Source organism: Hyaena hyaena, unplaced genomic scaffold (genome assembly GCF_003009895.1).
Source record: "Hyaena hyaena isolate Hyena2069 unplaced genomic scaffold, ASM300989v1 scaffold_38, whole genome shotgun sequence".
NCBI classification, from domain to species: domain Eukaryota; kingdom Metazoa; phylum Chordata; class Mammalia; order Carnivora; family Hyaenidae; genus Hyaena; species Hyaena hyaena.
The window spans coordinates 5,356,674-5,370,122 of record NW_024080670.1 but is presented as its reverse complement, the minus strand read 5'-3'; the positions used below and the strand labels follow the sequence as shown (position 1 = coordinate 5,370,122).

Here is a 13,449-nt window from a genome sequence, read left to right as displayed (position 1 = left end):
CTGGAAAATAGTATCCCACACTTAACAACTGAAGAAACCAAGGCCCTGAAAACCACCCTGTGGCTCCTGAAACTAAGCCCCAAACCATACCTGCCAGACTCCAGAATCTTTGCTCACCCAAGAGGAAGCGCCTGGTTACACCTCCATCATAACAGGAGAGGAAAGGCTCAGATGAAAGGGCTGAGCCAGGGAGCAGAGTGGGACCAGGGGGGTCAGAGCAAAGACACTGAAGTCACAGTCAGTGTGTTCAAAACCCAGTACGGCCACTCATACACTTGTGGTTTAAGGCCAGACATCTGACCTCTCTGAAGCTCAGTTTTCTCATCTGTGAAGTGGGGCGCATTGTGAGTATTCAGGAACAACACACAGGAAGTGTCCGGCGTGTGGAAGGTTCTCAGCGGATGGCATGACGCCGCCCTCCCTTGATGCATGTGGGGAGGCCGCACCAGTCCAGACCAGCCCATCCCAGACTAGACTTGCATCACCCGAGGTTAGGCTGCTGGGGCCTGGGAACCATCCCTGCCCTGTTTTCTGTTTTGGGTTTTGGGTTTCCCAGCGTTTCCTTTGGAGAAAGTCCAGCTTCCTCCCTGCTGGAAGGAGGCAGGAGGGGGTTGTTCACGCCTGGGCCTGGATGCCCAGGGGAGCTGTGTGGGGAGGTGACAAGAGCCTGGGGTTTGGAGTCCGGCCAGCCCAGGTTTGAGTCCAGAATCTGACACTTAAATGCTGTGTGACCCCGGGTAAGTGACTTCACCTCTCTGCAGTGCTGATTTCCTCACCTGTTAAGAGGTCTCAGGATTTCTACCTCAGAGAGTATTGGATGCAGACGGAGGGGACTGGAATGGGAGAAGATTCTGGATGTACTTCCCCAGCATACATAAAACGATTCCTTTGGAAGGGGAACTGAAGATGGGAAAGAAGCTACAGGCTTACATCAGGGGTTACCAACATTAACGCCCACTGCTAAACAGAAGAGGGCGCGTGTCCTGTGGCGGGGGAGGGGGAAAGACACGGTTCAGCTCCCCATTATCACCACCCTGCTCGAATGGAACCATCACCCAAGATGATCAGACCTCTGATTTTTCAGCAGGAAAAAGAAATTTCATTTTCATCCAAAATCTCATGATCAAAGTATGGTAAGGAGCCCATACTATATGATTCCATTTATGTAAAATTCAAACATCGGCACAACTCATGTACCGTGATGGAAGCCAAGCTAGTGGTCTCCTCGGAAGAGGGGTGGGTCGTGCCCGGGAGGACACGACTCTGGAGAGCTGAACATGCTCTCTTGATCTGGGTGCTGGGGACACGAGTGTGTCCGCTTCGCAGTTTAATGCTTTCTGCGCTTGTTTATAGGTGTATTATACTTCAATAAAAATCTAAAATAACTTTACAATAAATAAATCAAGGCTGTGGTTTGGGGAGGAGAGACAGTCAGCGTGGGCGAAACAGGATGCACCTGCAGGCTGCGTCGTAGGTACCAGCTGAACACGGGCCCCCGAGAACCCTGACGTGGCTCCTCACTCTGACAGAGCACCCCTGCTTTCCCAGCCACCCAGGAGGACCGCCATCCTGCCCCACCCCCCAGCAGCCCTGTCTGAAGAGAGCAGGAAGCCACCTCCCTTCCACCTGCCTCCCAGCCAGATGCTGCTGAGCTCCGATTCTAGAGAAATAGGCAAACCCTGCCACTTAAATGATTGAGCAATGCCCCCCCAACACCCTTATTTATTATTCATTTTATTTCACCAAGAATACTCAGAAGATAGTAGTCAAAAGGCAGGCAGAGTTCTGTTTCCGAAAAAGCCTTTCTAGAATCTGGATTTCACCAAGCCTGCCTCCCATCCCCGAGCGGCTCCTAGTCCTGAGAGGCAGCAAACCCAAAGGCTAGAAACCCAATGGACAGCATCCTCGGTGCCCACGAGCCGCTGTGTGACAGGGCTGGTGGTTGGCGTGGGACTGCCCTCCTCTCTGCCTCCTCTGCCTGGTCCGGATATCTTGGTTTTATTTTATTTTATATTATTTTATTTTAAATTTTTAATGTTTTTTTATTTCTGAGAGAGAGAAAGAGACAGTGTGAGCAGGGGAGGGTCAGAGGGAGAGGGAGACAGAATCTGAAGCAGGCTCCAGGCTCTGAGCTGTCAGCGCAGAGCCCAACGCAGGGCTCGAACCCATGAACCGTGAGATCATGACCTGAGCCGAAGTCAGACGCTTAACCGACTGAGCCACCCAGGCGCCCCATCTTGGTTTTATTTTTATTTTCACTCTCATTCTTTTCTTTTCTGGGGGCCAACAGAAGACGCACACGCCTCCTATATAAAGCGGCACTAGCCAAAAGAAATGCACATCAAATGCATTTATTTGCACAGACACTCATAAAAACTTTACTAGACACCAAATAATTACAGGAAGGGGCAACCCTCCAACTCCGCCGACCCCCAGCGTTTTGAAGTGGATTTGAGATAAAGATCAAATAGGATGGGCGCTGGCCTCAGCATCACACCCAGCCCCCTTCCCCAGCCGTGCACCCTCGGGGTGGAGACCAATGAACTTTCTTGCTTTTGTGAATTTGGGTCCAATTATATAAAATGCTTTTCTGCAAGTTATTCTTAGTGTCCTAATGGGGCTTTTATGGCTCCAAATACAGTCCTTGGCTTTTCCTTTGTTCTGGCTCAGGTCCTTGGTAGGGGAAGCCCCTGGTTCTAGATGGGCTGCTGAAATAACCCAGCCCATCCATTTGGCAAGAAATGCAAAGATTCTCGAGGAAAGTGCCTTTTAAAAAATAAATGTAGGGGCGCCTGGGTGGCTCAGTCGGTTGAGCATCCGGCTTTGGCTCAGGTCATGATCTCGAGGTTTGTGGGTTTGAGCCCCGCATCGGGCTCTGTGCTGACAGCTCAGAGCCTGGAGCCTGCTTCAGATTCTTTGTCTCCCTCTCTCTCTGCCCCTCCCCTGCTCATGCTCTGTCTCTCTCTGTCTCAAAAATAAACTATTAAAAAAATTTTTTTTATTTTTATTTTTTTTTAATTTTTTAATGTTTTATTTCTTTCTTTCTGAGAGAGAGACAGCGTGAGTGGGGTAGGGTCAGAGAGAGAGGGAGATACAGAATCCGAAGCAGTCTCCAGGCTCTGAGCTAGCTGTCAGCACAGAGCCCGATGCAGGACTCGAACCCACAAACCGTGAGATCATGACCTGAGCTGAAGTCGGACACTTAACCGACTGAGCCACCCAGGCGCCCCTAAAAAAATTTTTTTTTAATAAATATAAATGGCACCTGAGGAGTCCCACAGGTCAGTTTTGATGCACTAGGCTGAAACCCCTTGTGCTGTGGCCTTCCAAAGGCACTTCCAGCCCCAGGGGCCATGGCCAGGGCAACTGGAGAAGGTGGAGGCTGTCCGGGCTGGGCATCTGGGCACTGTCTGGGGAGTCTCCTGCGCCCAGCCCACAGCTGCCATGGTCTGAGCTTCATCTGCCCTAAAGGAAAATAAACTGCTGAGCTCAGCATGTGTCTGTTTCCCCCTCAAGTCCTGGTTGGAAGAGAAGGAGGCAGCTGTGATTTCCCCAAGTCCCAAAGACTTCCTTTTATCCAATTATTCACCAAATACTTCTAGAGGCCTACTACGTGCCAAGCCCTGTGGTAAGCGCTTACATTTCATCCTCTCAACAATCCTGTGGGACAGATGTTATTATTATGTCCTTTTACAGATGAGGAAGCGGAGGTGCAAACAGCGGGCAGGACTTTGCTGAGCCCCACAGCCAGATCCTGAACCAGACCTTGGCAACTCCCTGAAATGTGCTTCTGATGGCTCCTAAGCACTGCCTGGCGGGTAGAAAACCCTAGCTATGGGCCACCTGGCTAGGGCACTGTCCTTCTCCAGCCTTGAGGACAGACAGAAGTCTTTAGATAGATGCCTGATCTCCTAAGCCCCCAAGGAGGAATTCCATGACTAATGACCCAGACTTTGCACTGAAAAGTCGTGGGTCTGTGGCTAGAGACCCCGCCAGTTGAGGAGGGGCTGGGCTGCGGGGAGGCCAGAAAGACTTCGCTGGGGCTCGGCAGATCTCTGCGTTGCACACAGGCATGTACTAGCACACAGTCTCGAAGCCACACACACTGTGTCTCAGCAGCAAACTCTGCCTGAAATCCTGTCCCCTGCCACCTCCCCCTCACTAGCCTAGAAAATCCCAGATGGGAGTGAGAACCCACTCTCAGCCCTGAGTCAGGGGGACCCCAGTTTGGCCCTGCCCTCAGTCACTCTTCCTTTCTGGCCCTCCACCTGGCTCAGGGGCTGTGTGAGCCGCCCACCCGCAGGAACGGGAAGACCTTAGACACTTTTCTCTGGGCTGTGGGAAGGTGACCGGGGTACCTATTACACACATTCTTGTCTCTGCTAGCTGAGAAGTGCCTGAGCCTTTGCGCCCACGTGTCCTGGGGCCAAACACGCTGCGGTCCTCAGAAGAGAGCACGGCTAGCACTGGCTCCAAAGGCCAGGCCACTCCACCTCTGATGCTGCTGTCCTGCTCCCCTTGCAGAGCTCCTGGATCTCCAGATCCCAGCTGCCGCCTGGGAATAGCGGGCCCCCAACCCAGGCTGAGTCTTGGGGTGGCTCTGGTCCAGTCCGCTTCCCAGGGATCTGAGGATCACTGGGGCCAGTGGTGCGCGGTCGTGTGGGACAGGTCTGAGAACTCTGGCCTCCCGACAACCCTGACTCGCCAGGCAGGTTGGAATCCCGCATCCCGTGCAGCTCCCCCTCCGCGCCTTCCTGCTCAGCGGCACTCCGCTGGCTTCGCCCTGTACTCCATCCCAGCCCAGGATCCTTGCTTCTAGCTGGGGCTGTAAGCTGGGAAGAGACCCTCCACTCAGCTCTGGTAGGAAGCAGAGCCCAGGAAGGATAGACAGAACTCCATTGTGAGGAGGGAGAGGGGAGCATTGCCTTGGGGAAGGCCAAGTAGCACAGGCAGGCGCAGGAAGTGCAAGTCCCCTAAAGAGAGGAGCGAGGGGGTATAGGGAAGGGCTCTGTGGAGGTGAAGCATCCGCGGGATTGGGGGAGCTAGGATTCCCACCTAGAGCTTCCCTCTTGGTTCTTGCTTCCTTCCAAGCAATTCCAAACAGCCAGCTGGGTCTTTCCTTAGATGGAGAAAATCTGAAGCTGTTTCTGCGGCTGAAGTCCAAGCCACAGAAAATCCCGGATCAGCGGAGTGCCGGGGTGCGGATGGCCGCGGGCGTTGTGAGTACAGAACCGCCCGGGGAGGGTGTCAGTGGGTGCCGGATGGAGTGGGCTCTGTTGCTCGGAGCTAGACGCGGCTCACTGTCTAAGGGCAGTGCCGGCCTCAGGGCCTAGGCCAACACCTTCCAGCCAGCCACTTCAGCAGGGGAAGCGGTGGGGAGGGCAGGAGCTGTGATTGTGCTTGGGAGAGCCTTGGGTGCTCTGCGCATCTGTGTGCGAAGCACTCGGGACGGAGACTCAGCTCCGGGAAAGAAGGACGCTGGGAGCAGCGACAAGGGGGAAAGAAAAGGACTTATATGGTGATCCAGACTGTGGGGGTGTGGTGAGGGGATGACTAGTCACTGGGCAGGGAGGACATGGAGAGGGACCCCAGGTTTGTGGACTGAGCAGCCCCACGACCAGAGCACAATGAGCAGCCAGCCCGTGCTAGGTTCTGACCTGCACCCTGGCAGCCGAGAATTGGCTCTGAGCACAATCCGTGGCCTTTCCGATGTCGGCCCTGGTGGTGTGGGCTGTGACTCGGGCAGGCGTACCAGCGGGATGTGCCAAGATCCTACGCACCCCAGGACAGACCAGTGGGGGGGGGGGGGCAGAGCTGGGCTGCTGGGCCATCCTCCTACACTGAGATGTGGCTTTCTGGTGGCCCCGGGAACGCGACCCTGGGCAGTCCGTGGCCCGACTCTGCTCTGAACCAGCCTCAGGGTCAGAGAATCCTCTGAGGGGGTGCCGCAAGGGCTCCCATTTGGCCTAAGGGGAGAAATGTGCAGAGGAAGAGACTTGTCACAGGGAAGATGGGGAGGCAGCGGGGAGGAGGATGGAACGCTGCACCCAGAGTGTGCGTTCCAGGGTGAGTGTGCCAGGCCTGAGACGGGAAAGGATTCCCAAGTATGCTCTGAAGGAGAAGGCAAGGGTGTGGGCCCGAAACCAGGACCCTTTTCGCCTCCAGGCATCGGGTGCAGGGACGTAACGCTGCCAGCAGAGGGCAGAATGCGCCCGGTCGGTCTGCCTGTCCTGCGCGGGGCTCTGGGCGCCGGAGTTTTGCCCGCCCGGCTTCTCCAGCAGCTGCCGCACCCCCGCCCCAGATGCCCCAGGAAGGCGGCCCAGGCCCAGGCCCAAATTTGGGAGCGCAGGACCTTACATGCTGCTCAAGGACAAGGGACCGAGGGAGCGCGAGAGAAGCTACACATCCACTCATCCACCGTCCTGGAGAGAGACACACAAAGACGCAGAGAAATACACGGAGACACGAAGCCAGGCTCGCACACAGAGACGGACACAACATCCCCCCCCCCAAAAAAAAAACACAACTCTGAGCGACAAGCAAGCACACAGAATCATTCTGAAACTCGTAGATACACCCAGACACACAAAGGTGACAGGAAGACACATAAAAGAAAAGTATCACAGACACAATATAGAGGTTGAGAGACACACAAAGACGTCGGCACCCACGAACAACGACACCGACACAGGGACACACACAAAGACCTACAAAAACACAGAAGATAACAGAGGCATGTTAGGAACTGCAGATGCGCGCGCGCGCGCGCACACACACACACACACACACACACGGGAATCACACCCAGATGCACAGATTCACACTCCAAACCCAGAAAGTCTCAGGTACACAGAAACATTGTATTGCACAGAGACACGGGGCACAGGCATGCAACAGACTCCGAGGCGGGAGCATCGACACGCACAGACACACACAGATACCCACCGACACACATGCAGGTACTGGGGTGGGGCGGGAGCTTCTAATCCTCCACAAAGCCGGGCCCCTCCTTGGGGCCCCGCGGCATAGGGGGCCACTTCTGACCAAGCCTCCGGCAGGCTCCAAATCCGATCCGCCCTCTCGCCTCCAGCGGGGTCAGGGGACCCGCCTCCCGTGCCCTCCGCCCCCGCCCCGCTCCGCGCCGCTGCTCCATTCCGAGAGGGGCCGGGGGCCGCCCCGCCGCGCCACGAGGGGTCAGCCCGCGCCTGCCCCCCTCGCTCCTGGGCGCGCCCCGCCTCTGGTAGAGACCCAGGAGCCCAAGACACGGCCAGCTTCGGCGCGGTGCACTGCAGCCCGACGCAGCGGCCTGCGCGCCGAGCGCGGTGCCAGGCGGGGCGGGCGCCAGGCCCAGCGTGCGCGGGAGTCCGCTGCTCCGTTTTACCAGCCTTTCGCTCCTGGGCGCCAAAGCCCGCTTTGCCCAATCTGACCAGGGCGCTGCCCCTGCCAGGTGAGGCCTACAGACCCCTAGCCCGGCCCCTCCGTCACCAAAAGTAGCCTATCCCCGCGGCCAATCCCGTTTCCATCGAGCAACCGAACGCACGTCGTCCTGGGCCTTCAGTTACCGACCTCCGAGGCACCACCCCCTACCCGTGCAACTAGAAATGCTGCGAGGCCAGGTTCTCATTCAATGCCCCCACCTCCGCCCGGGGACCCCTTTCTCAGACCTAATCGTCCTCTAAACTCTCCCTGCCTGAGCCCGGGCCTGACCCTCCTCGCCTGCCCAATGTCCCCCCATCTTTGATCCCGGGACACTTGCAGGACCTTGACCTCCCGCTCCACCCCTGACCTACCGCTCCAATCCCTGCCACGCCTCAATCTTTTCCGGACCCCTCACCCCAAATCCGGGATCCAGCTCCCCTCTCCCTGGGCCAGGACCCCGTTTGGCCAGTCCTGGGGCAGCAGCCCTTCCCTCCTGCCGGTCTCCGTCCCTCAATCCTGCGGCCAGACTCTCCGCGGACGAAAACGGCTCTGGGAAGGCGCCGCCGCCCGGGGGACGCCGACTCAACTCGGAGCGACCTACCTCGGCCGACACACGGGGTCCCCCGGCGGCCACTCCCGGCCGGCGCCTTCCCCTGGTGGAGCCGCTGCGCTCCCCGCCGTCCGCGCAGTCTGGCCTCGCTGGGGGCCACTCCGCTTAGCGCTGAAGCTTTACAAAATAGTAATTTATAAAGGAGGCAAGAAAGAAAAAAGAAAGCCTTCATTCCCCAACTCCCAAATCAATTTTTTCAAAGGGGTGGGGCAGAAAGATTCGTTTCGAAGGTGACCCAAACTTGTGCAAGAGGCCAGCGGGCGCTCGGTCTGGCCGGGGCGCCAGGGCCCGCACTCCGGGCCAGGCGCGGAGCGGGCCGCAAGCTGGGGGCGCGGGGAGCCCTCCCGCGCGGGGGGTGGGGGGGCGCGGCGACGGCACTATTTGACGTGGAGCCGCCGGCTCATCCCGGCGCAGGGATACGAGGCGCACCAATGAGTTCAAATGTCAGGAAGTTTGAGGAGGGGTGAGGCGGCTCCCGGCCGGAGTATCCCTCCGCCACCAGCCCCAGCTCTAAACCCAGCGGCTCCTCGGGCGCACCATGGCACTGGAGTAGTGCGGGGAGCGCGCCTGGAGCCCCGCGGCCCGCTGCGCCCCGCCCGGGACCCCGCTGCGCCGCCCGCGCCCCCCCAGCCCGCGGGGCCGCCCCTGCACCCCCGCCCCCTCCCCCGCCCGCCGCCGCCTCCGCCGCCGCCGCCGCCGCCGCCTCCTCCCCGCGGCTCCGTCTGCCGCCGCCGCCGCACCCGGCTCCGGGGCTGACAAGCAGGTGACAGAGGAGCCGGCGCGCGTGGCTGCGAGTGCCCCGGAGAGCGCGGCGCGGACTGCAGCCGCCCCGGCCCGCCCGCACGACGCCGGGGCCCGGGGCCAGCGCGTCGGCGCTCCACGCTCGCCGGGGGCGGCCGGCGGCCCCAGCCGCAGCCCCAACCCCGCGGGGGCCGCGCCTCCCCGGCTCCGGGGCCGCGGCGGCGGCGAGCCGGCAGGCGGGCGGGCCGGCGGGCACCCTGGCCGGCGGGGCCCGCGGCGCGCCCCGCGTCCCATGGATATAGCAACAGGTCCCGAGTCGCTGGAGAGGTGCTTCCCCCGCGGGCAGACGGACTGCGCCAAGATGCTCGACGGCATCAAGATGGAGGAGCACGCCCTGCGCCCCGGGCCCGCCACTCTGGGGGTGCTGCTGGGTGAGTGCGGGGTCAGAACGCCTGAGTGGTCATGGGCAGGGGACAGGGGCATTCTCCCGAGGTCGACAGGGGCGTCTAGACCAACGGGATGAGGAAACGGTTTGCGGGACATGGGGGTGCGGGGGCACAGACTAGGCTCTAGTGATCGCTAGAAGGGCAACAGGCACCCCTAAACAGGCATCCTCAGGGGACAGAGGTTTGCAGGGACACCACCCAGGAGGAGGGAGGCCAGGACAGCTCCAGCTGCCACCCACCATCCTCACTGGGCCCTGGTGCTAGAGCTGCCACTCCCGAGGGGGTGGGAGGCGGACGGCAAGGGTGATGGAAGACCCAAGTAGTCACCTTAGCAAGCTTGGGAGTGGTGCCAGGTTAGTTGATGGAAGGCGCTTCTAAGAGAAAAATGTCCCCTGGGCCACCTAAACTACAGGTTTTGGGGAGATTGGGGGCAGAAGATCGCGAACGCCACCGTGGGGCGTGTCAGCCAGCCAGCGCCCCAGCCTCACTTCGCCTGTCTGGGTCCCAGCCGGCTACCCCGCGCCGTGCCCGGTTCTCCTATGTAGTAACACCACCAAGCGCTGGATCTCCGGAGGAAGGGAGAGTTGCAGCGCCGAGCCAAGGCTCGACACGCGCGGCCTCTCCGCGAGGGAGTCCGCGGGCGGGGACGAGCCAGCGGAGGCTGCCCGGCCCCTGGTGCGGCGGCCGGGGGAGCGCAGGCGGCGGCCGGCGCTCCCGGGTTGCCCTCGCCCTTGGGGCGCGGGCTGTGGGTACGGCGCGGCCGGGACGCCGGGGCCGGGCTGGTCGGCGCTGACGGCCCGGCTCTCGCCCTGTGCGCCGCAGGCTCCGACTGCCCGCATCCCGCCGTCTGCGAGGGCTGCCAGCGGCCCATCTCCGACCGCTTCCTGATGCGAGTCAACGAATCGTCCTGGCACGAGGAGTGTTTGCAGTGCGCGGCGTGTCAGCAAGCCCTCACCACCAGCTGCTACTTCCGGGATCGGAAACTGTACTGCAAACAAGACTACCAACAGTAAGCGCCTCTCGTCCCCGCCGCCGCCCGGCACTCGAGCCCGGCCGCCCCCACTGCCAGGCCGGGCCCGCGTCAGCCCAGCCGCCGGCTCGGCGCGCCGCTGGGCCCGTCAAGCTCCGAGGGCCGCGGGGGCTGCGCGTCTCCCGGCAGGGACGAAGCGTCCCAGCCTGGCCGCCACCGGTGGGGTGGTGGCCGGGGGCTTGCGGCCGCCCCTAGTTGCCATCTTTTGCCCGGAAACCTGCACTGTTTGGGGCTACAGCACAAGGCCCTTGGCCAGCTAGGGGATACCGTCCCTTCGTGCAGGGACAGGGCCTGGCCCCACCGAGGCCTAAACTGGGGCCCAAGAGATGATCTCCAAACGAAAACAGTGCTGTAGGGAGCCAGGCCTTGGCGGTGTGCTTCCCAAAGGTAGGGTTTTAGGGGGGTTGGGGATTCCTAGAGCAAGGAAGTGGAGTTGGGAAAGCGGGGGCTGAACTCCCGGAGCAGCTCAGGATGCCCCCATCAGACCACGCTGCCTGTTGTACTTTGTAGTCCCTGATAGAAAAGAGTGTCCATTCTCCTCAAACCGTTCCACGCGGGTGTTTTGCACTTCTAATTCCTGCTGGCTGGAGAAGCTGTCTGGGAAGAGGACCTCAAGAGGTGGCAAACCACAATCTGGGGCTCCTGGCTGGGGGGAGTGGAGACTGTGACCGACTGCCCAAGTCAGCCTTCCCCAGCAGGCCTTCTTTCTTGCAGAGTGTTTGTGTTGGAGAAGGGGGTGGTCTGCTCTGCCCTGGCATAGCCTAAGCCTCGGGGTTGAGTCCAGAGACTGTGGGTTGAGCCCTACCTGCTGACTTTTGTTTTTAGCTGAGACTATGGATTTGTCTGGCGAAGTGCTGGGACAGTTCAGAGTAAATGCAGGCTTTTCTTTGGACCCTTTGGTTTTCTGTGCCTGGCAGTGTGACTAGGAGGGAGGCAGAGAGGAGAGGAGCAACAGCCAAAAAGGGGGTGTGGGGATCCCCAGGGAGGCATTGTGGAGACCAGTGGGTGCCTTTGAGAACTTTCTGGTGAGTCCCAGAAGACCCTTTTAGATGGGAGTGCAGAATGGGTAGGCTCTCAGATGGTTCGGGGCTCAGAGGGGGCTGTGTGTGCCCAAGCCTCCAGGAAAAGGTTGGGCCACCAATGCCTGGTGATGACTGCAGCCTCTCTAGCTGCCCAGGGACTGTTCCTAAATCCAGGCCCTGATGGGAAGGGGAGCAGCTGGGGTGCCCATTCTCCATCTCGTTAGCTGCTTGGCTGAGGCCTAGAAACGGGGTTGCAGGCCGGAGCCCTGGAGAAGGTATCAGGTTCTACTCTGAAAGGTTCTTGCTGAGTCCCACGACAGTGCCTATCCCGGCCTTGGTCCCCCGATCTGGAGGTCAGAGAGGGACCTGCTCTTTGCACCTTGCTCTTCTTGTCCACTGGGGGCTCTGCGGGCAGGAATTGGGGTACATTTCAGAGAGCCAACTTTTTTGCTGATCCCGGAGTCCAGCTGAGCCCTCTCTCTCTGTGTGAAACACCCCAAATCAGGCACATTGCCGATGGTAGGGTTTGTGCTGTGCCCTGGACTGATAGGATTCTGGTTCCAGGAGAAAGCGTGGCCGCCAGTCAGCTCTGCCACAGGCAGGCATAGAGCAGCACAAAAAAATAGGGAAAGTAGCTTGGGGTAGATGTGGTCGGGGGCTTCTTTGGTCTGGCCAAGAGGCAGGGCTCACCAGCCTACCCACGTCCTGCTGGCCTGCAGCTCTGCCTGCCTGACCCTTAGCTCAGCTCTGGCAGTGCGACTTCCAACTTAGCCACCAGCCTGGATGACTCAACGTGCAGGGGCAGGAGGCCCAGGACACTGGAAACGGCCCTCCAAGTCATATGTGTAGATTGGGGGGGCGGGGGGGGGAGATTGTTTTTTAAACATGTTGGCAGGACCCTTTCCAACCCTCTTGTACATCTCTGCCAGGTCTCTTCCGCTTACCCCTCAATCCTTTATGGAGCTTCTGTTTAAAACAAGGAGAGGATGCCCCCTGGTTTTTCGGAGCCCAGAACTCTATATATAAAGTCACAACATTTGAGCTGGATGTTCCCTTAGAGCAGAGCGGCCCACCTCCTAATTTTACAAAACAATTAAACAGTTGCGATGGCTTTGTTGAAAGTATATTTGTTTAAAAAAGAAACGCGGCGCCTGAGAGCTCCTGGCTTCAATGCAGTTGGGACGTGTTTACGGGGAATTTTGGTGCTGGGCGAATCTCAGGTCCCGAGTCGGGAGCCTTGGTCCAGCTAGGCGGCAGCCTCCGGGCGGGCAGTATTCACGCCTCTCACGGTGCCCTCCTCCTCCCTCGCCCCGTCTTTCTTCCAAGAAGGCCAATTAGGTATCTGCACTAGGCCGGCCGGTTGGGGGCTGAGGAGGGGTTGTTATCAAGACAAATACCCGGGCGGGTCTCGCCTCAGCGTTTCTCAGGGAGAGCCAGTGCAGCGAGGCAGGCGGGGGGCTCACTGGGGAAGCGACGTTCTTTGCACAATAAAACTGTGTTTCACGATTTATTTTTTTCTTTGAGGATCGCAGATGCATATTTATTGCATCTGTGCGTAAATGCTTTTCAGACGAGAATCCAGGCAAGTGGGCGCAGAAACGTGCTTTCTCGATTTTCGTGGAGCCTGTGTGTCAGCGGTATCGGGAAATTAACACCCCAGCCCCCCAGCCCCCCCAGTAACTTTTGAAAAATGTGTCCTCGCCCGGCGAGGAGCTGCGGGGTCCGGTCCTTAGAAAGAGGTGGCTATTTTTATTAAGCGTCTCTTCTTCCTTTCGATTTGCTTTCAAGAACCGGAGCACCCAGAAGCGCAACGTTACTTTACGCACCATGGGGGTGATTAATTGACGTTCGGGCACATTTAATACTGTTTGATAAAATCCATCCGCACGTCCAGGACGGACGAAGCAGAGCGCGCGGGCCGCGGCGTGTGGGCGATTTCACGCGTAACTCGAAAAGTTTACTTTTTCTCCGTACGTGTTTTTTGGGGGCGCCTTCTTTTAAAAACGGGGGGGCGTCGGATCGTTCTGCGCTCGAGGCTCTGGCCCTTCGGCAGCCCGAGCTTCTTCTCCGACAGAAAACCAGGTTAGAAACCGGGAGGAAACGGGGCCTCCAAACGCAAAATCACGAACACCTCTCTCTCCTTCCTCCCCCGGAGAACGCATGAAAAATTAAAAAAAAAAA

General features: G+C 59.1%; 1 protein-coding gene across 3 annotated transcripts in view; it reads left to right on the top strand.

Moving 5' to 3' along the window:
• The first annotated feature begins 9,062 nt into the window (after nt 1–9,062).
• Nucleotides 9,063–13,449, top strand: part of LMX1B (LIM homeobox transcription factor 1 beta) — a 79,144-nt gene continuing 74,757 nt past the window's right edge. For all 3 annotated transcript variants that reach the window (XM_039229691.1, XM_039229690.1, XM_039229689.1), the window contains exons 1-2: nt 9,063–9,201; nt 10,039–10,225. In XM_039229691.1, the coding sequence (XP_039085622.1) occupies nt 9,063–9,201; nt 10,039–10,225 (326 nt within the window). The remainder of the gene's footprint in view (nt 9,202–10,038; nt 10,226–13,449) is intronic.